Source organism: Suillus plorans (assembly GCF_016647745.1).
Source record: "Suillus plorans strain S12 chromosome Unknown HD556scaffold_6, whole genome shotgun sequence".
Taxonomy (NCBI): domain Eukaryota; kingdom Fungi; phylum Basidiomycota; class Agaricomycetes; order Boletales; family Suillaceae; genus Suillus; species Suillus plorans.
The window spans coordinates 284,811-306,757 of record NW_024537390.1 but is presented as its reverse complement, the minus strand read 5'-3'; the positions used below and the strand labels follow the sequence as shown (position 1 = coordinate 306,757).

Below are 21,947 nucleotides of genomic sequence, written 5' to 3'. Positions count from 1 at the left end.
GACCGATCTGTGTGAAGTGTGATGATGGCAACGCTTATCGATGGTGGATATCAATGAAGTTGCTGAGTCATCATGCAAAAAATAAGTATGTGTTCGGATGCGTTCGAACACGTTCAAAACAGTCCAAGGACTGCTGAACGTTGAACTGAACACCCGGTTCAGTTCTCCCCGGCCGTCGAACGTCGGACTGGACCGCGGTTCGGTCCACTAAAAATCCGGTTCGAACCGCGGTCCAGGACCGAACTTTTACATCACTATTCATGGCGCACAAGCTTCTCACCGAAGATGGTCAACAAGGCAAAGTGAAACACCTATATCGCCATGATGTGGAGTCATTCATGTGGGTTTTTGCTTGGATTTGCTTGCGTTACAGGGAGGGAGTCCTTCTATCACGAAGATTACGCCCCTTCGACGAGTGGGCGACGTTAGGCGCTGTTGCATGTGGTGAAAAGAAGTTAGTCTTTCTTAACAACATGACAGCTTTTGCACCCTCGGACATAGACCAAATTATATGGGAGTTCCTTGTGGACTGTTTTGTGGTGCTTAAAATGGATGCCGACAACCGATACTATCTTCGCCTTAAACGGCCATGGAGGTCAGTTGAATACCAGCAGCCCAACGCTGACTCAGATCTCGATGCTTTTCTATCTAAAATTACAAGTTTAGAGGGTTGGGCTAAGCTCAGCAAACTAATTTTCTTTACTTCTTACCCTATACACAGTTTTCTGCTTGTAACCTTCAGTTGTAGATTCACACTACAAGCGGTCGACCGTTCAAATGTTCACTTCCCATAGTGTTGTGCGTAAAAGCTGGTAGTAGGGATTAATACTTTGATCAAACGAGCACTCCCATGACCATACTTTCTCGAAGATCATTCTGACGGTGTGCCAGTAGATGTAGCAGTTGTGGATGGACGTATTGCAAGTTTCTTGTTGGGACAGTGAAGTGAAATCCCGGCTTTGAGTTGCAGTGATGAAGTGCAATGTATACAGTGCTTCTTGCGAGGTATGGGTCTAGAAGGTATTATGATGATTCCTAGCTTACTAGCTGCGTCAAGGAGGAATACATATGCAATCATGCGTTGAAGACTCGGCATACATTTGCGCATTTTTCTTTATTTTATGGCACAGGGACCAAGAGCTACTAGCCTACTTCAAGTGTACAGAACTGGATATAGGATTTTGCGCAGGACGTAGCACAGTGAACTCGTTGCAAACACGTAGGGTACATGTAAAAATAACTACTGTATGTACTACCGATGATTTAAGGTTTCAGCCACTCGTTCGGCTACTTCCGAGTCAAGCTCGTCACCAAACATTAAGTCCAACACTGGAGGGCGCAGAAGCACCTGATGAATCGCTCTTCCCCAAGGCTGCAGGATCGATTGAGGAGTATACGAGCGAGGGTACGAGACTATGAGACAAGGTTTTCTTGCGAGGAATTAGATGTATTGATTGTCTGCAAGATATCATCTAGGATACATAGCAATGTCCGTTCGATACAGGAACCTAAAAAGGGGTAACAATTGTTAACACTGAGGCCTCGATATCAATCGTCGTAGGTAGCATAGATCACTAGTAGGTTGAGGTTACAGCAGCTTCCGTCTATAGCTGGCATTGCCAGCCGCGCCAGCCTGACGCGACGAGAAGGAAAGCAACCACAACTAGACGTGTGGTGCCGGTTCCTTCCGAGCACTCAAATTCAAAAAAGGGCGATACTATGCACTGGGTGATAGTGTGATTGTGTCAGACATCAGAAAATGATGTGTGTACCTGAGGAAGCTTGAGGAGACGGGTACCTTATCGTCATTGCAAAGGCCTTTTCGACACATTCTCTCACAGGATAAGCCTCTCCCGTCACGAGGACAGGGGCGGGTTGTTGGAACATGTGTCACATGCCCTTGACGTAGTCCACATCTTGGTTAGCTGAAGAGAATGAAAGACACACTTGTACCATATTCCCAATCTCGCTGCGCACCCATGTCACTGAGGTACAGACAGCGATGTTTGCCAACGCTGATATCAGCAACTTGAACAGCCCTGCAGATCTTCCCAGTAACAATGTCCTCCCTCGCCTTGGACTCTCATGGTTGAACAAGATCCCGGTACACTCATACATGCCGTATGCCTCACGGTAGTTTACCATGATCCAATATGCATAACGCTTAGCGACGCCGTGCAAGCTGCGGGAATAGAACGGGGTGGTTTCGCCCTGGGGCGTCTCGACTACCCTCTCTATAGAGCTTTGAAGTGGACGCTTGGTAGAACCTGGCGTGTTTCTCGAGCCCTGCCGTACAAATTGCGTCGAAGAGGTGGAGGGTACCGAGCCCATTGATGTTGGTTGTGTATTCTGCCATGTCAAAAGAGACTTTGACGTGGGATTGTGCGCCTAGGTTGGGAAGACTTGAGCGAGAATGTAGTAGACGAGGTTGGTGCTTTCGGGGAGATCGCCATAGTGGAACTTGAATTAGTTGGGGCCTGGACGGTGGTGCGAGGTTAGACAATGGTGGGGGTATGTACGTTCACGTTACCATGGTCCGCGTACAAAGACTCTAGACATCCGGTGTTGAAACTGGAAGAACGAAGGATTATACCGTGGACTTTGTACATACATAGTATAGCCTGAAGTTTAAAAAGACTAGTCCTAACCAACAAAAATTAACCGCTCGTAGTGCACCGACTACCGACGACGGGGATCGAACCCGCAACCTTTGCCTTAGGAAGGCAACGCACTACCATTGTGCTACGACGGCTTGTCGAGTTCGGTTGTTTGACTCTACAACAGCTAACGTGGCTTATCAAGTTGGCACCGAGCATGCTCCCGAAGCTAGCTTCAGTATATATTCAAATTCTATTGTCCAAGTCGTGGTTATATTTATTTTGTCGGAAGCATCCATAGAAAACGGTAGAACGCATTGGTAGGCCGCCTAGTCATGACTGTATATGCTATAGTTAGTAACAGGTGTCGCAAATATTCTCTGCGGAAGATGAGGTTTTGACATTACCGTCGATCAAAGCATTCAAGTCAGTAGAACCCGATGTAGGCTCCGAAAGCAATGAAGTGAAGTAAGCGACTGACCTTCTCAATCTCCCCATCCAACTCCAGCTCCTTCAAAAGCATCTCAACACGCTCAATGCCCAACCGAATCTCTGTGATCTTTCTCTTAGTCAAAAAAACGCTGAATGTGCTGGGCAGATGGATAGGAGGGTGCATCGCTAATGAAGTAGAGTTTGCGTTCGTTTTGGGAGGAAGCTTTGGAGCTTTGTTTTGGGAAGGACTACCGGAAAAGAATACTGTGAGTTTGAATTGTAGGAGAAGGAAAGGGAAGTACACGGTCACGAATGTAATACATACATGCAATTGAGAGGAGCTTGATAATTTCGTGTCTTGTTCGTTGTCAGTGTACCATGGTCCATCCGTAAGCTCGACTGAAGGTTATAGGTGCGCGAGCTTGTAGATCTTGCGGCTTAGCATAGTGCAAGCATATGAGGAAATGCACTAAGAACTTTGAATGGTCGAACGCACCCTGACGGCTTTCACGAGCTGCTTCTGAACTAGTAATTTGAAGTATCTATCGATGCTGGTTTGGTGCAGTTCCGTTTTGGCTTTTAGGCGTTTGTTCCAGATGCCTGTGCGATACATAAGTCTCACTATTTGATTCGATGCGTAACAACTCACCTTCGTTTGCTGAAGCTTGAATATGACTGAGCGCCATGGCTTCTTCACCGCTCATATCTTTCTTCCTGTGTTCTGCACATCAAGGGGTTCTCAGGGGAAATACGATGGAGATATGACACACACACATACACTTTGATCTCCTTTTTCATTACAGCTCGGAAGTGCTGCGTTGGACAGGACTTTGAGCATGCGGTACTTGAAGTTATGGGTGATCAGAAGAGTTGAGCTCGCGTTTTCCGAGCTGGAAAGCGCAGCTTGGTGAAGTTATTGCTCTTTGGGGTTGAACGTTGAGTACTAGTTTCCGCCCGCTCATGGTGTGGACTCTGCGGAGGATGCTCGATCAAGTCTTATGACCGGGTGCAATCAGCCACGTGGCTCATATGTTGTTCAGGAGTCAGCGCTTAACGCCCCGAGTCGCTCTTGCAATTGGTTCGTTTCCACAGCGTCAGGACTCAATCTCTGTAACAGATATCAGGACATGGATGATAACCCAGGCGTAAACTCATTAACTGCAGGCTTGGATGAACTTGCTTCTTACCTCGAAGGAAGCACTCTTGTCGTCCAAGCGTACACTGATATGTAAGGTTGCGTTTCACTGTTATTTCCAGTTTCCACTGATAAAGTTTTGTGCAGCATCGAGCGCAAGTATGCGCGTCCTGCATTAGACAAAATTTTCAGATACTTTCAGGGTCAGCCGTTGACAATGGTGCGTCCATACATTCGGGAGATCTTACGAGTGGGATTCAATCTTTTTATCAGACATGGGTCACAATAACTCTGACCCTCTTCGCTGCTTTGAGTATCTTACCAGTACTGTCGTTCATGTGCGTTGACTGCTTGTTCGAGATATGACAGCATTTAATGAGATTTCAGAGGCCTGTCCATCTTCGCACTTTGCAGCTCCATGTCTATTGCTCTTGGATTCGCATTCGCGGCTGTCGTCGCATTGGAAACTATGTTCGGTACGCACATCATTCCCAAGTTACGACGGGTCGCTTACCTTCTCACAGCCATCGTTCTCCTCTTGGTACTAGGAGGACTACTACTCTTCTCATTCGTCGTCACCACGTTCGGCGCAATGGCATACCTTACCTTCCATCTCGTCCAACACCTCCAAATTCATGAGCGCTTTGGAATCGCAGAATGGGCCCAGAAAACAAAACAACACTTCACTTCTGTCAGTGTGAAACCTGAAGGCAGTGACGATTTAGATGAGTCTGGTGTCCTCATTGCACACGAGGCTAACGATACAGTGAAACGCGAAAACTTGTCTCCCTCTCCTTCGCGCTCCTTGATGGCATCCTCCGGTTCGATTTGATGCAAACGGACTCCGTGTTCATAATTTTGGCTCGCTTTCTCTGCTGCATGATACATTCGTTTGACATGCGTTCTTCATGTCACTTTTCTATAGCTGACCAGGTTTACTCACATATGAATTGTATCGTTTGTAATTTGCACTTTCGCTCTCTTCCCTGCATCCACTGTGTACTATACTATAGCTCCATCGAATGCTGTCGATCAAAGATATAGTCCTGGCCCATTAAATCTGCAAGGTCGATTGGTATCTGATTCTTCTTTTTCTTCCTTTGCTGTGTTCACTATTACGACCATCAATACAAGTCTGCTATTCAGGCTCAAGAGTAACACAGCTGGCGCTTCCCGTTGTGATTGCTCGCTTTCAAGATCACCTCAATGTCAGTTCTGGCACATCTGGTTCGAGACGAGGTTAACAGAATACTGGATAACACACTCAATACAAGTTTGACTCGGACATATGCAAATTCTTCTGCGCGCATGAAAGGGTAGTAACTACACTCTTAATTTCTTATCTTCCTCAAATGTGTCCTTGACCTGCAAAACGCAGTCAAAAGAAAGTTACTTGGAAAATACATGACACCTACTTTCTGGAGGAACGCCTCGTCAGTCAACACTCGCATGCCTACGGCCGCGAGTGCTTTCGAAACCACCAAACAGGCGTCATGGGATACTTCGGAACGTGCGGCTTCCGTGAATCCTGTAGTATGGTTCCCGCCATCTGGGATGGTCGGGATGGCTTAAAAACGATTAGTATGGTTCATTTGAAACCTGTGCTACTTACAAAAACCAGGGTGAAGACCAGGCATCACTGACGAACAAGAACTCCATTAGTATGTGCTTACCCCCAGTCGTGGATGTCAGACGCACAGTATGTAATGTTCCCCTTTTTGGTCCAAAGCATCAACTCTGTTGCACTTTATGGATGTGCGAAATACTCACGAAATCAGTAGAAGCGCTCTTGATACCCCAGTCGTAATCGATAGCACCATAGCGTTTCAGAACAACATCAGCAAGTTCATCGCCTGATATGAGGTTCAGTATCAAGTCACTGCATGCCGCGATTTCATACCAAGTGCTTTGTTTTGCCTGATTTCGTTTCCTACCGATCCGATCGTGACTTGAACTTTGCATCCAGTTGCCAGTGCAGCTGCCCTATAACGAATAGATGATATCGCTTAATCACAAAAAGCATATCGGTAGTGAAAGACTGACTCGAAGCAGGAAATGACACGCTTCCTGGTATCTTCCATCTCTGATGTTGTGGGAGCACGGACTAACCACCTGTATTCGTCATAGAGCGCTCAGAGTGGAAGATCACTGAGATCGACTTACTGCATTATAGCGTGGTCCGGGATGACTGATTTATTAAGAATTATTCTCGAGCGTTTTTACAGAGTGAAAATCTCACTGTTTGGAGCCCAATCCTTTCCTTCGAATATACCGTGCACGCGGTGAGTAGGCTTGATCTGCTGACGAAGAAGAGAAACGTTGTTATAAGCAAGGACAGCCGCATCCAAAGCATTTTGTCCCTCCCAGGGGCTTAACCCAGCGTGAGCACTGTGAACGCGAAGGATTGAGTACTACGAGTTTATGGAGAGTATGAAAGACGCTAACGTATGGCCGTGATACTCCACCGTGACGCGAGAGATCGCCAAGCAGCCAGACAAACTAATGGAGTGGCGGGGGCCAGGTGCGGGATGGCACCTTCAAAGCAAGTTCAGTAATCCTGGTCATCTGATATGCATCACCGGGAGAGGAACTGACATCAAACACACATCCATCTCATCATAAGCACCCTTTTCATATAGTATGACCTTGCCAAAACCGCCTTCTTCGGCTGCCTCGAGTGTTATCACGAAGCCCACCATTGCAAATATTTGCAAACACCAACGCACCAGGTGTGCCGAGCAGAACTACCTTTCCATCGATGTTTAGCCTCTTCATAGCGGCCTTAGCTGCAAGAGCTACCGCTACTCCGGATATCCCAATAAGATTATGTCCGCAAGCATGCCCGATTCCAGGGAGTGCATCCATCTCAGAGTTGACTCCCAAAACGCGCCCTCCCTGTCCATGGGTGTAGGTAGCCACCCAGGCAGTCTCAAGAAGATAGTTCTTGGTCACTGTGAAATCATGTTTTTCCATGAATGCAGTGTATGCGTCATGGGCATATCTGCAGCAGTGCTCTGAGTGTTTGCGTGTGGTTATGGCGTGCGATAAGATCCAACACACTTTTCTTCGAACTTCAGCTCTGGATGGTCTTTCAAAAATGCGTGAATATAAAATACGTTTAGAAAAGACGGAAAGACCGCTTTAAGAGGTGATTACCATGAATATCGAGACTTAAAGCCCTCAGCTCCCCGCTCAGTCCATCAAGGGTCGTCTCGATTACGTTCAGTATGTCTGGCCTGTATACTTGGCCCTCCTGAAGTGGTGGTCTGATCTTCGAATCATCTTCTGGTCGCCAAACTACGTCAGACATGGCAAAAGTAGAAAGATAAGGTGGCTTGCAGACAAGATCAAGCACCTATCTCATACCTCGCGTACATGTGTCGTTGGTGGCGTCAAACCTGTCATGTGATGTCTGGATTCGGTAATTTTGGTGATGAAATATAAATTGGGCTCGTATACCCCTAAACTCTGACTCTTCCCACTCGACTCCCACTTGCTGAAACAATGTCGAGCTCTCCTGACTACGATAAGACAGATATTCCATCGGACATTTTCCCAAGTATGTGTGATTCATTTTATGCTTCATAATGTCGACTCATTCATCTCATATCATGCAGAGATCCCACCATCATGGGCCCTATTTACAACTTCCCAACATCTCCACACGATCCAGGGCCGCCCAAATAACTGCAACTGCGCTGGCGGCTGTGTGTAACGATGACATTCAGATTGAGGATTATCTCCCGGAGCCGCGTGACGAACCCTATTGGGATCCCAATGATCTTGCGGTCCTGCGTATGGTTGCAAGACAAATTGATAAGGGCCTTTTTGATGTCGAAACTCAGTTGAAGTGGAAGGTCCCGCACACGTATAGAGATGGGACGAACTACATGCAACAGGTCGTAATTCCGGCGCTGGCAAGTTACTTCAAAGCAACAAAGGAGAAAACATTACTCGCGTTGAAGGATGGCGAGAATGCCGATGACGTGCTGGCGCACTTGGATGATGACCGTGCATATATAATGTGCTTTTTAGGTGTAGACAACGAAGCACATCCATTGTTCAGGTACTTTCTTTAACCAAGTACTTTCATACTCTACTCATAGGTTGTTGGTATCGATACGTTGAGTTCCTTGCTTCTAGTTTATCTTGGTTTCCCTTTTGACACCTACGATGTCTCACGCGTAATAGTTTTGCGACTGTCAGTACTCAGTATCAATATCGTGCTATCTATCTATCTATTCTAAAGTATTCCTTTATTAGAGCAGTGCCATGCCCCATTGATCATATTAGCATGCTGTCCGTCGACGAACTCTTTTTCCTTAGCCTCCCTTTCAAGCTCCTTGGCCTTCTTTGCGACAGCTCGCGAATCGGGGGCAGGGATACTAACTGAGGAGGCAGGTGCTTCAGTATCAAGGAACGATGAAGGCAACGTCGATGTCGATTCAACCGCTGTCGATGGTGTGGGAGCAGTGACCTGAGCACCTGAGGCCGAAGGACAGAAGGAGGATACGATGGCGCTTTGAACAACCCTTTTGGTTTCTTCTCTTTTCCAGTGGATGTTTATGTAATATTGCCGAAGTTCGAACGGCGAACGTGACCGTAGTATACTAGTACGCAAACACGATACGGAGTTGCGAACGGTCTGTAGCCCTATGATCCTGGGGCTCATCATTTCGGCAGTGCCTGTGATGGAAGTGTGTGTACTGTGTACATGATCAAAAAAAATTCAATGCGTATCAGCTGCAGTCTACTAGGCCATGTGGCCACGGTAGCCAAACACTTGGATTCTTCAAGTGTCTTTCTCAGATAGCAAGCTACTCTGAGTACACCTCAGTACAGTCAGTGCGCAAATTTTATCTGCACTCCCACTACTAGTACTTACTAGTACATTCGACGCGCCATCCACAGAGATCTGATGAATAGGGCCCTGCACCTCAAACTCGAAACCCATCCCTCAGTACCTCCTTACAAGCAACTGTAAGGGCAAAGTTGCTGTACGGATAAAGTTCTCGGACTCTTCACAAGTTTTGAATTGGAGCGGAGAAGGTTGATTGGATCTGAGGCGTGAGTCTCAGTTTAATCGTTTAAGACAAGGTTTGGTGACAGTAACGAGTACTTTCCTGGTGTAGTTTCTCAAGATATCACCACTTGAAGCTGCCTGCAACATATCTGCCATTGAACATGGTACTCGTACAACAACTGTATGAAAATTTGCCCTAGCAGTGATTTCTTCAATCGGTAGGTGTGTCAATAGTATCAACGAGTGGATTGTGAAGGAGAACATGGGAGCTATGGACTGTAAGTGCACCGTGCCGAGAGAGGTTGTGGGACTTTATTTTGACAAGCACCTAAGCCTTTCGCCTAGTATACTGATGGAAGTATCGTGACCCTGGCTCCTTCCCTCACCTGTGAGCGGTGACATGACCACTAGCCTCCAGCTACTACTGATGTACTTATAGTGTAGGCTTCAGTGGTTCCGTACTGAGCCTCGTGAAGCTCGCCAGAAGCGGAATTTATACATGCCTCTCCTAGGATATGTCAAAGCACGCGTAGCAAACCATCCAAGATTGTCTCGCAACGCAAAAGATCAAGGAAATGTCCAAGAATGGGATGGGCGAAGTGGAGGTTGCCTTTGTGATGTCGTCTTCGTTTGGTGCTGGAACTGAAATGGTCAGCTTTTCGGGGCTACTGGATCAGCCTGTCACTTGTTTTGATTCGTCAATAAACTGTAGAGACATCGAGCACCTTCTTCCGTGCGTGTCTCCATACCCGATAAAGCTATACTGACTTAATGTTGTCTGCGATAGTTGCAATGCTCCACTTTCCTCATGTCACGAGGAGGGCACACGCTAAGCTAGATAATGTCGTCGGGCCTGATAATACCCCGAAAAAAGTCTTCCACACACCAACACGCTCATAAACGAGACCCTGCGATGACCGGGAGCTGTACCAGGAACGCCACATACTCAGGCTCTCACACAGGAGGACAAATACTAGGGCATGTGCGCCACATTCGAGCCGATACACGAATGAGAACCGCCGGCCTGCTCATACCTCGATGGGTTTCACTAACTTAACTTAGTTTTGATTTTTTTTTCCCTTTCAGAGACACCATCGACGCTCACGGAAGATACGTCATCAGGGGTATCATGCACACCATGTTCCCTGATCCGGATGATTTCTGCCCTGAGCACTCCTTCGACACGACTTTAAGCCTTTGACCTACCTTTTGGTGGGAAGAAGGTTTTGTATGGATCAGTCTATATTAGCCCCGGTGGGCATGCGAGTTCGTTGATGATGCCGCAGGTCCCGGTATGTATCAATATCAATTAACACTTCATCAATATTTCCCGTTTCCTCTGGACTTTTAGTATCATCCTTTCTATCGACGTCACCGGAGCGACAAAATTACCGGACACCTGGAATCATAGTACCAATGAATTCAGTTGTCGTCCGGTCCGCTTCGATTGCACGATCGCTTTACGTACTGATAAATTTACCGAATTGCTAACATGGAGCACGAGGGAGCAAAGAGCAGGACGTCTGATTGGCAGTGGTCTTGTTTCCGGGTTTTGCTCCGGCGATTTTGTGAAACTTCCCCTTGCTAACATAGCGTGTACAAATGAAATACAGGAAGTATGGATGCTTTGGATGTCTGTGCTTTGTAGCAAGGGTACGCATACAGATCAACACATGGGTACAAGTATCGATTCCTCAGCGGCGTCTTCCACCATCTCTCCACACGAGCTCTGTTCGCTTATTTCGCAGATGGGCCAGTTGGACCTGGGCACACATGTACTGCTGGGGGATCATAAGAACCACAAGTAGAACACTTCATGGTTCTCTTCGCTGCGACAGGAACAACCTGCAATAATGTGTCAGCATCACGCTACAGGACGATAGGTCAGAATCCTTACGGTGCTCTGGTAGCGAGCATCGATCATTAATGCGGTTGTATCAAGTGCATACATGGATGCGGAATGATTAAAGATGAAGGACGTTGAAAATTGTGAGTGGTTTGCTTGCGTCGGATTTAATGACTTCGCTTGAAGTTTCAAGGCCCTTTTATATGCCAAGGGAGGTGGCGTTGGCTCATTGAAGGTCGCCACCCACCCACTAAGGTGGCCCGGCATCGGCGTACTTGGACAGTGTTGGTGCCACCTATGGAGCCATTCTAAAACCGGTCACATTCCTGTATAACACGGGCATGGGTCCACGACGGGAAAAATTAAGATAATATGTCAGGGTGACCTCACGATATTAATCCAAACAACAAGATTTGGGGCGAAGGTGGGCATTTTGGCTCCCGCCTCTCACATCTGTTCCTGGAACGCACTTCCATCCGATGTTGGTGATTGTAGTGTTCATGAAACAAAGTGCAGTTTACCGCCAGGTAAGCCCGCGGCCCAGTTGTCCTGACCGTCTAGCAGTGATACCAAGCAGAATATGGATCTGGGTGCTACCAAAAAGGTACCTTATCACGCATGATCCGACCGAAGAGGTGACTAGACGTGCACGCAAGCCCTATACTTTCGTAATATCTTCGTTGATTATCATGTGAACATGCGCACTGCGCGCACACGGCGTTGCCTTCTTGTCACGGTTTCCTTTTTTGTAAGTACTAAATTGTATGTGTTCTCCCCGAAAAATCTCGGCTTTGAAAAATGACCGCAATTGCAACTTGATGATACATAACACACTCTAAATTTAGAAGTTCGAATGGAACTCGAAGTGGTGTATTGTCCTTAATAGCGCCTACCCAACGTCGGCGGTGCTCGGAGATGCTCGAACTTTTGCTCTGAACAGCTCATAAGGTTGTGCAAGAAAACTCACAAAACACGGTTCGTATATCCACTTTACATATCCAAACAAGAAAATAAAGCAAGCATAGCTGGAAGTCATCTAAGAAATCAAGCAATTCAACAACGTGAGACAAGACAAAACCCGTGAGTAATAACTATTAACGATGAGAGCATGACAATCAGTAGTCAAAAGGAAAGTAGATGTGCATGATCACAAGTAAAACATGGTATCCTTCAAGTTCTTGGAGACACCGTTACGCCAGAGTGCCTGTGCTTCCCGCATAACATCTTGTTCGTTGGTACTGGCGCTACCGCTGGCCGTCATACCATCCCCACTTTGGCCCTGGAGGAGCTTCCTCAAATAGCATCGCCCACGTTCGCACGCTACATCAGCATAATATGCGGGGGATACAAGGCTCACGGCCTTAGTAGCGCGCGCGAACATGTAGCTCAGGGCATTCGTAAGGCCCTGAAGACTGTCTGACCCGAAGCCAATTTCATCATGGACTACGTAGTAGTGGGTCGGCTTCGTCGTACCTTGCAAACCGCCATGGGCTGTAGGGAGTGTAATTAATTGAACAAACGCTGCTTCAAGGAATAAAAATCACCTTGAAGGAAGAAGTCGAAGTCATATACTGCCGTGACCCCACGATCAACTACTGTTCCAGGCTTTGGATTGCCGTCATTTGCAGCATCCTTCCGTTCTGTGGGATAGAATCTGGTATGATGCCTCTTGCCACAAATCACAATAGTTAGTTGGGGGCGATAAGGCTTCTTTGGCTGATCGAAGGTATGGAAGGCTTTTACTATCTCCGGAAGCTCTTCCATCCGGACGATATTGAATTGCCCCTGAATTTAGCATGAGCGATATGCACCCAGTTTCGTAGCAGAAAAATCACACCTCAGAAACGCCGTCGCGATAAACCAGTACGCGTTTAGGCAATACCTTGCTACGTTGCCGGAAAAGTTGAAGCCTCGCTATCATCATCTCCTTGAGGTTGGTAATCATCTAGGTAGGTCGTTATTGGCAAGAAAGGAACTGCCCTGAAGATCGTACCTCTTTCCGCGACTCCTGTATTTCGAGACTTGCAGGGTATTGAGCGAAATGATTGTCCACGCTCGCAACTACTGCAGCAATGGAGGCTTTGTCGAAGGAATAAGTACCCATTCGAACCATGCAAATGTAGTACTCACGTGTTCCTCTTGCACTTCCAGGACCAGGGTGGGTCACATCCATTCCGACTACCATCGTTGGCTCGCTGGAGAGCCACCGACCCGAGTTTTCATCGAGTTTATGGTTGACGCCGCCCATTTTCATATTTACCTTCAAGGCCACGTTCGCAAAGTATTGTGGCTGCCCCTTCTCCTTCCTAATTTTGCCCACGTGTACACACACAGTGGCGACGTCGAGGTACACGTCGCATAAGTGTTTCAGTCCTTCGTAAATGTTCTTGTCGCCGTTTGATAGCATCACGAGTACCAAGGAAGGCTTTGGATGCAACTTCATTAGACTCTCACGAATATTTGTGATGGCGCTCTTCCTAAGCGGGTCACTTCTATCTTGCGGCGGGAGGTTTGCCGCTACAACCGGAGGTTGCTCATTTGACACAAATATCCCGCTATTCTTGCACATGGCCATAAACCCGCTTATAACGGTACGGAGGGCAGGATCTTGAGGTCCCTGAAACTCGTCTCTACCACGATCGCCAATGAGCAGGACAGCCCACTTCTCCAGGCGCGCGCCCACAGCAAAACGAATATTCCGCAAATTCCACGAAGCTCTGTCATCAACTGCGGGCGACACGTTGTTGGCATACTTGAGTCCAGGTCTCGGGAGGATCCGGCCGGGGACAACTGCCATGTTGGGCCCGATGGATACACCAAACGCGCCAAGTGTGGGACCTGGGTTTACAAACCCGAGCTCTCTGAGACCGTTCATGATAGCGTTGCCATTGACGTTGGGTGGTTGGCACGCGACTGTTATCATAGCTGCAGTGTGATCGTCTGTAAGCTTGCCGCGGAAAGGCTGGTCAGGAAGGATTTCGCAAACTTCGGCTGGCAGGTAGTTTTTCTTCTGCCCCCCGACATCAACAAGAGGTAGGTCAGGGTGCTTCAGCTTAATCTTATATTCTATGAACAATACAACGTCAGCATTTGGAGGAGAGAGCATGACACTCACTACGCGAGAAGTACTGCTCTACTGAGACGGATCCTCCAAGTTCGTCGCACGGGAAGGTGTACTGGCGTGCGTTCTGGCGGGCAAGACACTTGACGGTCTTTCGATAACCAAGATGGGTAGCTTTGACCCTGACGCCTTTACAGAACGCTTCCATTCGTGCGCCGAAACTGGAGTTTTGGAAAGCCATCATCTGCACCGCAAGATTTCCAGGGGTATAGAACGCTGTGGTGCAGACATTGACGTTCACCATCAACTGATGATGAGCTGGGCGCACGGAAGAATAGAAGCCCTTCCATGCTTCTAAACCGCCGCCGAGATTTGCTGGAACAGCAGCAGAGCGGAAGAAGTAGCGGTCTTGACCGACTTTGATGCCGCTGCGCAATGGATGCGCAGCAAGAATGAGGTTCAACGCGGAAATAACAGGAAGGGTGTTGTAGTTTCGATACTGGTTATCTCCATTCAAGTAACTGCAAGATACACATAAGAGAGATTTTCGAAACACATGACCTACTCACCTGGTGAGATCCTGTGTGTTGATTTCCTGAATGAATTTGATTGTGAGTGTGTATTCTTTGCCACCCTGTGCCGGAGGCCCAGTTTGGTCGTCGTCATAATATGGGACTTTGATTGTAAGAGGCTGTGCTAGAACACGAGCCGATATAAGCTTTGCACTGCTATCGTGTGCAACAGTGCCACGCATCCCAGACTGTTGCCACGTAGTAGTCTGCTCTGCGAGCTGAAATATGCGACGCTTGACGCGACGAGTAGCTGTTCCAGCCACAGGCGTGATAGCGATGTCATATTCATAAAGCGGTCCCTTGGGGACGCGCACAGGGAAGAAATTGGTGCGAAGTTTGATTGGCACCCCAACAGTGCCAAAGTCTGGGCGCAAGGGCATACTGTCAGGGTCATTCCTGAGCTGAGTGTTTCGTAAACTAGCGACGAGCGCCTTGTCGGAGTCATCAGCTACTCGAGCGTCGACGGTAGCTGGTTGGTTCTCGAGAAATATTCTGCAGAGTTTTTGTTTGAGCGTGGTATTGTTCCAAACGTAGCACTTACCCGCCTTGTTCTCTTGGAGCACCAAAGCCCCTTCCCCGACCTCTGTCGAACCCTCGGCCGCCACGGTCACCGCCTCTGCCGCCACCGCCACGAAAGCCAGAGGGTGAGTCCCGTCCCCTGTCGCTGGGAATAGGGCTTCCTCGTCCCCCTCTCCCTCCGTCAAAGCCACCCCGTCCCCGGTCGCTAGGAATAGGGCTTCCTTGTCCCCCTCTCCCTCTGTCAAAGCCACCCCGTCCCCGGTCGCCGGGAATAGGGTTTCCTCGTCCTCCTCTCCCTCTGTCGAAGCCACCCCGTCCACGATCGCCTCTGTAGGCCATGTTTAAAATACGTTTACTGCTATGTATATGTACAACGTTACAAGGCGAAAGTTCAGTACAGCAAGCGCCAAAAAGGAGGGTTTTTGTACTCCCTCATATCACGTGAGCTTACAGGCTTTAATTAACGTTTAATAAACCAAATATCTCCGACTCCCACGTTGGTGGAGGGCTCTGCGATCACCCTTCTTCTCTCCACTCCACTTTTCTCTGCATATGGATTGATCCGATTACTTCCCGAACATTGATGTCTCCGTGTCTTCGCTTCTCCAACTTCTCAAAGTCCCTCGTTGTTCTCCTCATTAACGCCCCATCCCGATTCTCCTCCTAGTGGTTCATGCATACCCTGTACTATTACCATAATCTCGTTTAACATCGGTTTTCTCAGATGACGGTCGATATTAGTGCTCTGTATGTCGCCGTGGTCAGTGATGATTCTGCGTGGTTTTTCTTTCCCGAAGACCATTCAATTCCACAATCCTTTCTGATTTGCCTGCATCTGTCGTCATGGAGGCGGCTCGCCGACTTCCTCCAGCCTTTGTCTCAATTGCCAAATTCCTTCTGTCGTTTACACTCTGAGTTGGGTGCTGCACCTGACGAGGTTTTGTTTGCTCGGCATCTCCCTTTTATCAAATATCTGTCGCCTTCTGTATCGCCTCTGTGCATCATCTGGACTACATTGAGATGCTCTGCGTCGACCGTATAATGACTTTCTTGCTGATCCAGGCTGTACCCTGAACCACGAACCAGACCATACCCTGAACCGCGAACCAGACTATTCCGACCGGCTCTCGAGTGTACCAGATATGGGGCTGAGGTCCATGAGGCTGCTGTCAGTAACCGGGGCTGCCAAGGGCCTCTTCACAAACCTATTTACCAAGGGCATAGACAGGCAGGACATGCATCCGACACCATCTACGAAGAGCGGGGCAGGCCAAAGTAATTTACTCTGAGTAAGGCCGCCTGCAGCAAGTTTTTATCCCTTGCTTGTCTACTTTTCTATCTGGTGGTGCACCTCTTCATCGTCTTCGTTTATGAGAGCGAGGCCGGCGGTCCAGCAGGACAGGCTTTGCCTGTGAAGAGAGGCTCAAGCCAGAGTAAGGCTGCCTGAGGCAGTTTGGTTCTCATGCTTGGAATTTTCGTGTATTTGCTCTCTATGGTCTAATCTTCGTGTCTGCCCTTCATATCTATCTGGTGGTACACTTCTTTGTCGTGTTTGCCAGTGCGAGTACTGGAATTGGTCTTGACTTTGAAGGTAGTTTGCCTCCATTGTCTCAGCTCTTGTGCAGGCAGTTGCATTATGATAACCTACATACAGCGAAACCATCGTTCGTGCGGCATTATACCCTGAGTATTGTTTGACCCCCACAACTTTTACTTGCCCAAGACCCAAAAGCCAAGTCAGGGCTGTGTGATTATGGCGAGCACACGGTCATAAATTAAACAGCATCGATAACAACAAAGACAACACTCGAGGGTCGTTCCGAAACACAACCAGTGACTAACAGAAAAGTTGGTGCAAAGGTCCATGCATATTAACCTTCCCATTGTTTTGTCAGCTGCCGGTACTAATCATGTCAATATCCCTGAGACAGTAGCAATCTACCTCAAGACATGACAAGGCTGCCAAGGCACGTCAACAAGTTATAAGATGCTGAGGTTCGTTCATCGGACATCCCCCTTCTGGCTATGACGATAGAAAATGGATCCTCATAATTTGGACCGTTTGTTTATAATCTCAATATGGTTTGAAAGTATGGTTTACGGTATGTGTTTCCCCGAGAAACGAGCGTAGACGTTGGGTCCTAAACTCTCATTCGTAGGAATCAAGTGGGTTTATATATTCAGGGAAGGTTGTATACTCATTTCCATTGACAAGCTGCGTGCTTTTTGGTGCATGTATATATATCTTGGCGAATCGAAACAGGAAGTCACATAGGTTCGTGATTCAAGACAGTCACCAATCACTTACCGGTGCTTAGCTCTTGATCAGGGTCCTTGTTACGTCGTGCATTTTCCACATCTTAGTTTCAACAGCACACAGCATCATCTCTCTTCTTCTGTCCTTGCAAGGACTCACGACCCCTTCCATAATAGCCGTCCCTAATGGAAGCAGCATATACTTCGTCTCACCAACAACATTTATGCTGACGAATTTGGGATTATATGTCTCCAATGTGCGCACCATTTTCCTTCCCTCAATCACTCCTCATCGTTCATTCTTTTAGGTGCTCGCTCAAGATTTGCTGCTAGTAAGTAATATTAGGCCCGCATGTATATTGAAGTAACACGCACAATAACAGATCTGGAGGCTTTACGTTGTTTGGAACCACAACTGGAAGCTTGTCATTCCTTCGGTAAGATATCTTTCCATCCTACTTGTCACGTCTCTCTTATGAGTGTCTCTATTGCTAGTTGATTTTGGAAGTTGCACACATTGGTAGGCTCACTAGTTTTACTTCGCTCTCAGATCAAGTGCTAAGATTATCTATCGCCTCGGTGTAGCTTGTGCTATCATAGCCGTATTTATGATAGCTCAGCCTAACGAGCACCTCTTCTCACACGATGTCCAAGCTTTCGGCAAAGCTAGTTGGTCACTGGGTCTTTTTCTCAACACCGGTGTCACATTTGGAATCGCGTATCGTCTTTGGCTTGTGGGACGAGAAGTATCCCATTTAACTGGCCGCAATGTCTACACGGCTGCCATGTTTACCGTCATCGAGTCCGGTGCACTTGTAGCTAGCTGCACTTTTGTCATGTTCGTTTTGGATGTAGCTGGCAGCCCAGCTGGTTTCATGGGATTCAATGTTGCTGTTCAAATTGCTGTAGGTACCTTATGCTTATCTTTTTCCCGTCTCACATTTTCCTAGACCACGACGCCTCTTCTTATCATCACCCGTCTCGGCCTTGGCCTGACTAAGATAGGCACACATTTCGACAAATCGTCAAGTCCTACAGTGACCTTTGCACCAGTCCAGATCGATGTCACCGAAGATACCTGTACCTACCCTATGTCTCCCATGTCACCATTTGCTACTCGGAAGACTGGGAGTATGCAGTCATTCTACCGTGAAGCGTAGCAACAACGAATGGATACCCTTGTCATCTACGATATAACAGACTGCCGTAGCATTATGTGTGGTGTCGCCCCAAGCAGATGATAAATAGTATTGCTAACTCACATGGACAATAATTGTAGTTTATTTGGTTTCTCAAGAACTTTGTCGGATCATACTATAGCGCTGGCGGCCGCGTTGCATATGCCGTTACGGCCCGTGAGATCTTGAGATTTCGAGACTTCACGGACGGGTATTCTGCTGCCTGCAACTTAATGCAACTGTCATTAGACTCATTACTTGTGAGATGCTTACTACCGGTACAAAAGACGTCCTGCTTGTTGGCCTGGGTGCAGTCGGAACGATCTGTAAGTCACGAGCAACTCGAAGCTTAGTCTTCATTCCTCCCAACCATCAAGTTGGATATTTCCGAGTCGTACGATACAGCCATAGTGCTGGCACTGATCTCACTCTCAGATGCCTACATCCTTCAAAGGAGCAAGCTTGCGCGGGTGACTGCTGTTGCCCGAAGTAACTATGACGTTGTCAATGGTGAACTACTGTGTCGTCTCATCGACTTCGAAGCTGATCCGATCGACTCTAGCCAAGGGCATACATATCAGGAGCAAAAAGTATGGCATTCACGAGAGCTGGAAACCCTACCGTCGTAAGCAAGACCAATACATTACCTGCGATGTCCATCACCGTGCATCTTGGAATTACAGTGGTATCGTCCGTGGCAGAAGCTGCTGATAGGCCGTATTCCTATGTGGTCCTGACAACCAAGGCGATTCCAGAAGTGATCAAGACATCTCGGATTCTAGAACCACTGCTTTCTAGTCCGTATAGTGAAAAGCACCCTCAGCCTACTTATGTCTTACTCCAAAATGGACTTGGAGTGGAGCGAGACTTGTATCATAGCGTCAAGGCCCTCGATCAAGGTGAACCGAATATCATCAGCAGTGTCTTATGGATTACAACAAATTTGGTGGAGAAGAATGTGGTAGATCACGACGACTTTGTGAGCAAAGATAGTTCATACGTCGAGTGACCCTTCCGGATTTCTGACATATGCGGACATAGGATCGTATTACCATTGGAATGTACAGACATGGAGACCACCTAACAACTACTAACTCTCCCGAAGAAGATGCCATTTTGACAGACCTTGGAACCATACTCGAAACAGGAGGTTCAGAGGTGACCATTGCAACAGAGATTCAGCGCAAGAAATTCCACAAGACATTTTGGAATGTTGCATTCTCCTCCTTCTCGACCCTCACCGGGTCTTCTCCTACAGCAATGTTTCGACCTCCACCTAAAGAGGGCCAATCGTATAGTCCTTACGTGGCACCTCAGACAGCACCCGATATCATCCCTGTCCTACGTGCGATTGTGCAAGAGATGCTTACTCTTGGTGATTTTGAACTGTGTGACCTCTCCGCATGTCTTACCTTTTTCTTAGGGCGTGCATTGGGCTACCCAGATAACGAAGATGGTCTACCTTCTTCCCTCGTTGACACTACTGTATTGCGTACTGCAGAGCTACACAAAGACCCTGCCCATACAACTCTCCCGAGCATGCTCCTTGATGCCCAGAATGGGCTGCCTATCGAGGTGGAGGTCATTCTCGGGGAGGTGGTCAGAATGGCCAAGGAAACGGGGGTAGATGTGCCAGTAAGCGATGTTCGCTGTCGCTACCATCATAGCTAATACCTGCCTTGCAGCGTATTGAAACATTATATGCTTTGCTAGCCATCATCCAAAACCAGACTCTTGGTGGATTTAGACAGCCCAAACTCTAGGCACAGCGACCCTTTGATTTAGAATTTGATTCATTTCAATAGTATATTTCGACGGCTTGACCATCGGTTTGCGTGCCACGTTGAGGAGCCTTGGGGTCGCCATACGTGTGTCACATTTATATTCCAGATTTATTGTCATCTTACAAGGTACCGCAACTCCCGTTTGTCGCGCGCCACCTGGTCTCACCTGGTGGGCCCCTCTCGCATAGAAAACCCCGAACTCGATAAAGTATGCCAAGTGCAAAGTAAAATGGTAAATCAAATGCCAACTCAATCACGCATGTCCGATTGATTTGTTATAAATAAAATGGCCAAACAAAAGCGATATTGAGGTGCGTCAGATTCCTGAATCCGCAAGGATTGCTAAAACTGACAGATACCGTGAAATCGGCATGCTCGTTTAGATGATTCGAGCACTTCCCCATGCTTACGGGAAAAATGTCACTTTTTCCATAGCCTTATCCTATCCATTGTCTCTTCGACGCAGGTGGCCGGGAACTCACACTGAACGGTGATTACGCGATTCAACACTAGAATCGCCCGAATTGAGGTATCATACCAAATACTATTCGGTGCTGAACCCTAGGAACTTATCAGAACTGTCGCAAATATAGGTTTGCATGAAAGCGGGTAAGATGTCGCCACTATGTCCGTATATTCGGAGTGTGACATTATCTGTTTCAGTTACGATAAGGGCACAAACACCATATCTGTCATGGGCCAACGTACGTTCCACGTTCAAACGTTCACTAGCGGTCAACTTGAATCATTGTTTGTTGCCCTTTTGGGTCTAGGACACCACCGTACTTGTACGTTTGCTTGATCTATTGCATACATGTCAAATGTAATGCTAGCGTATGCCAACTCGAGGTTTACAACATTGTCCGCGGTCAACCTGTTATCAGCACCGCATTGCTGACTATCTTGTTCTCTCCCTGTACGTGCGATCTTAGAAGTATGTCGTTCGACATTGAGTTTATTTTGAACTCTAGAGAACAATGCTTCAGCGTGCAATCGGAATACGGAACCCGGGCACAAGGTACTGATCATCATGATAAAGTTTCCGCAGCATTTTAAATCGAAATCTAGGTTCTAAAGTCCTCGTACCGACCGACGTTCCGCCGTCAAACGTCAGTGTTTTCCAAGTCCGCATGTCAGTTCCAAAGTGATATCCAGAAGGGGGGTAGGTCAAACGAGCCTTCCAAACTCCAATGAGTGAGCATCGCTTATTGACATTTGAAAGGCTAAAGTCCTAGTGCCGACGGTCCCGCCGTCAAACGTCAGTGTTTTGCAAGTCCGCACACACAAGGCACTTTGTTCCAGACTGATATCTGGAAGGGTCCGGGCCACCTAAACGTCAAATTTGAACTCCGCGACGATACACCTCGGCCGGTATGAACGATGACGCAGGGATGATTGAGTAAGAGAACCTGCCTCGAGCTCCTGACATCCTGACAGCATATCGCAGATGCATGCGTGAAAACCCAAATCATTACTGTGATCCCGAGTTCTAAGTGTCACACAAGTCACATCCAGCATGCTCGCATGCTGTCTCAGAACCCCCG

At 47.6% G+C, this 21,947-nt stretch overlaps 9 protein-coding genes and 1 non-coding gene across 10 annotated transcripts; 4 read left to right on the top strand and 6 right to left on the bottom strand.

Moving 5' to 3' along the window:
* Positions 1 to 1,654: 1,654 nt before the first annotated feature.
* HD556DRAFT_797140 (uncharacterized protein) lies at positions 1,655 to 2,494 on the bottom strand. Its single transcript, XM_041311660.1, has one exon. The coding sequence runs from the start codon at positions 2,329 to 2,331 to the stop codon at positions 1,891 to 1,893; it is 441 nt and encodes a 146-aa protein (XP_041165277.1). The 5' UTR covers positions 2,332 to 2,494; the 3' UTR covers positions 1,655 to 1,890.
* Positions 2,495 to 2,680: 186 nt separating this feature from the next.
* Positions 2,681 to 2,752, bottom strand: HD556DRAFT_t29. Its single transcript has one exon. It is a non-coding gene; the product is annotated as a tRNA-Arg (tRNA).
* A 328-nt stretch (positions 2,753 to 3,080) lies between these two features.
* On the bottom strand, positions 3,081 to 3,837 carry HD556DRAFT_1334806 (uncharacterized protein). Its single transcript, XM_041301862.1, has 3 exons — positions 3,808 to 3,837; positions 3,679 to 3,750; positions 3,081 to 3,629 (listed from the first exon to the last, which is right to left on the bottom strand). The coding sequence occupies exons 2-3, from the start codon at positions 3,731 to 3,733 to the stop codon at positions 3,499 to 3,501; spliced, it is 186 nt and encodes a 61-aa protein (XP_041165276.1). The 5' UTR covers positions 3,734 to 3,750; positions 3,808 to 3,837; the 3' UTR covers positions 3,081 to 3,498.
* A 219-nt stretch (positions 3,838 to 4,056) lies between these two features.
* Positions 4,057 to 5,340, top strand: HD556DRAFT_1334803 (uncharacterized protein). The gene is made up of 5 exons (XM_041301861.1): positions 4,057 to 4,257; positions 4,312 to 4,384; positions 4,438 to 4,502; positions 4,552 to 4,640; positions 4,689 to 5,340. Exons 1-5 carry the CDS (start codon positions 4,157 to 4,159, stop codon positions 4,994 to 4,996), a joined length of 636 nt encoding a protein of 211 aa, XP_041165275.1. The 5' UTR covers positions 4,057 to 4,156; the 3' UTR covers positions 4,997 to 5,340.
* A 37-nt stretch (positions 5,341 to 5,377) lies between these two features.
* Positions 5,378 to 7,547, bottom strand: HD556DRAFT_1334791 (uncharacterized protein). Its single transcript, XM_041301860.1, has 13 exons — positions 7,321 to 7,547; positions 7,225 to 7,252; positions 6,891 to 7,165; positions 6,760 to 6,832; positions 6,610 to 6,699; positions 6,404 to 6,552; positions 6,328 to 6,352; positions 6,208 to 6,276; positions 6,065 to 6,147; positions 5,935 to 6,017; positions 5,863 to 5,878; positions 5,580 to 5,803; positions 5,378 to 5,529 (listed from the first exon to the last, which is right to left on the bottom strand). Exons 1-12 carry the CDS (start codon positions 7,472 to 7,474, stop codon positions 5,769 to 5,771), a joined length of 1,080 nt encoding a protein of 359 aa, XP_041165274.1. The 5' UTR covers positions 7,475 to 7,547; the 3' UTR covers positions 5,378 to 5,529; positions 5,580 to 5,768.
* An 83-nt stretch (positions 7,548 to 7,630) lies between these two features.
* HD556DRAFT_1334762 (uncharacterized protein) lies at positions 7,631 to 8,416 on the top strand. The gene has a single exon (XM_041301859.1). The coding sequence runs from the start codon at positions 7,752 to 7,754 to the stop codon at positions 8,241 to 8,243; it is 492 nt and encodes a 163-aa protein (XP_041165273.1). The 5' UTR covers positions 7,631 to 7,751; the 3' UTR covers positions 8,244 to 8,416.
* On the bottom strand, positions 8,326 to 9,065 carry HD556DRAFT_796902 (uncharacterized protein). Its single transcript, XM_041311659.1, has 2 exons — positions 9,050 to 9,065; positions 8,326 to 8,996 (listed from the first exon to the last, which is right to left on the bottom strand). The coding sequence occupies exon 2, from the start codon at positions 8,837 to 8,839 to the stop codon at positions 8,408 to 8,410; it is 432 nt and encodes a 143-aa protein (XP_041165272.1). The 5' UTR covers positions 8,840 to 8,996; positions 9,050 to 9,065; the 3' UTR covers positions 8,326 to 8,407.
* Positions 9,066 to 11,901: 2,836 nt separating this feature from the next.
* On the bottom strand, positions 11,902 to 15,389 carry HD556DRAFT_1334731 (Piwi domain-containing protein). Its single transcript, XM_041301858.1, has 8 exons — positions 15,208 to 15,389; positions 14,664 to 15,158; positions 14,149 to 14,615; positions 13,164 to 14,099; positions 13,027 to 13,112; positions 12,871 to 12,978; positions 12,578 to 12,818; positions 11,902 to 12,524 (listed from the first exon to the last, which is right to left on the bottom strand). The coding sequence occupies exons 2-8, from the start codon at positions 15,044 to 15,046 to the stop codon at positions 12,181 to 12,183; spliced, it is 2,565 nt and encodes an 854-aa protein (XP_041165271.1). The 5' UTR covers positions 15,047 to 15,158; positions 15,208 to 15,389; the 3' UTR covers positions 11,902 to 12,180.
* Positions 15,390 to 17,036: 1,647 nt separating this feature from the next.
* HD556DRAFT_796408 (uncharacterized protein) lies at positions 17,037 to 17,958 on the top strand. The gene is made up of 5 exons (XM_041311658.1): positions 17,037 to 17,291; positions 17,401 to 17,460; positions 17,515 to 17,698; positions 17,750 to 17,878; positions 17,937 to 17,958. The coding sequence occupies exons 1-4, from the start codon at positions 17,224 to 17,226 to the stop codon at positions 17,807 to 17,809; spliced, it is 372 nt and encodes a 123-aa protein (XP_041165270.1). The 5' UTR covers positions 17,037 to 17,223; the 3' UTR covers positions 17,810 to 17,878; positions 17,937 to 17,958.
* Positions 17,959 to 18,209: 251 nt separating this feature from the next.
* Positions 18,210 to 20,382, top strand: HD556DRAFT_1429715 (ketopantoate reductase PanE/ApbA-domain-containing protein; the record flags this gene model as incomplete). Its single annotated transcript, XM_041304841.1, has 8 exons — positions 18,210 to 18,228; positions 18,907 to 18,945; positions 19,055 to 19,129; positions 19,182 to 19,244; positions 19,303 to 19,598; positions 19,661 to 19,994; positions 20,043 to 20,254; positions 20,305 to 20,382. 8 exons carry the CDS (start codon positions 18,210 to 18,212, stop codon positions 20,380 to 20,382), a joined length of 1,116 nt encoding a protein of 371 aa, XP_041165269.1.
* Between the last annotated feature and the right edge of the window lie 1,565 nt (positions 20,383 to 21,947).

Bases quoted from the DNA above. Each gene is read 5' to 3' on its own strand.
- HD556DRAFT_1334762 (XM_041301859.1), top strand. From the start codon at position 7,752: ATGTCGACTCATTCATCTCATATCATGCAGAGATCCCACCATCATGGG.
- HD556DRAFT_1334803 (XM_041301861.1), top strand. From the start codon at position 4,157: ATGGATGATAACCCAGGCGTAAACTCATTAACTGCAGGCTTGGATGAA. The intron at 4,385-4,437 runs GTGCGTCCATAC...TCTTTTTATCAG, and splicing joins AGGGTCAGCCGTTGACAATG to ACATGGGTCACAATAACTCT. The intron at 4,503-4,551 runs GTGCGTTGACTG...ATGAGATTTCAG, and splicing joins TTACCAGTACTGTCGTTCAT to AGGCCTGTCCATCTTCGCAC.
- HD556DRAFT_796408 (XM_041311658.1), top strand. From the start codon at position 17,224: ATGGATCCTCATAATTTGGACCGTTTGTTTATAATCTCAATATGGTTT. The intron at 17,292-17,400 runs GTGTTTCCCCGA...TCCATTGACAAG, and splicing joins GAAAGTATGGTTTACGGTAT to CTGCGTGCTTTTTGGTGCAT. The intron at 17,699-17,749 runs GTGCGCACCATT...TCATTCTTTTAG, and splicing joins TGGGATTATATGTCTCCAAT to GTGCTCGCTCAAGATTTGCT.
- HD556DRAFT_1334731 (XM_041301858.1), bottom strand. From the start codon at position 15,046: ATGCCCTTGCGCCCAGACTTTGGCACTGTTGGGGTGCCAATCAAACTT. The intron at 13,113-13,163 runs GTGAGTACTACA...CCTTCGACAAAG, and splicing joins TGGAAGTGCAAGAGGAACAC to CCTCCATTGCTGCAGTAGTT. The intron at 12,819-12,870 runs GTGTGATTTTTC...TGCTAAATTCAG, and splicing joins ATCGCGACGGCGTTTCTGAG to GGGCAATTCAATATCGTCCG.
- HD556DRAFT_797140 (XM_041311660.1), bottom strand. From the start codon at position 2,331: ATGGGCTCGGTACCCTCCACCTCTTCGACGCAATTTGTACGGCAGGGC.
- HD556DRAFT_796902 (XM_041311659.1), bottom strand. From the start codon at position 8,839: ATGATGAGCCCCAGGATCATAGGGCTACAGACCGTTCGCAACTCCGTA.
- HD556DRAFT_1334806 (XM_041301862.1), bottom strand. From the start codon at position 3,733: ATGAGCGGTGAAGAAGCCATGGCGCTCAGTCATATTCAAGCTTCAGCA. The intron at 3,630-3,678 runs GTGAGTTGTTAC...TGTATCGCACAG, and splicing joins TCAAGCTTCAGCAAACGAAG to GCATCTGGAACAAACGCCTA.
- HD556DRAFT_1334791 (XM_041301860.1), bottom strand. From the start codon at position 7,474: ATGTCTGACGTAGTTTGGCGACCAGAAGATGATTCGAAGATCAGACCA. The intron at 6,277-6,327 runs GTAAGTCGATCT...TGACGAATACAG, and splicing joins CCGGACCACGCTATAATGCA to GTGGTTAGTCCGTGCTCCCA. The intron at 6,018-6,064 runs GTATGAAATCGC...ACCTCATATCAG, and splicing joins CAGGCAAAACAAAGCACTTG to GCGATGAACTTGCTGATGTT.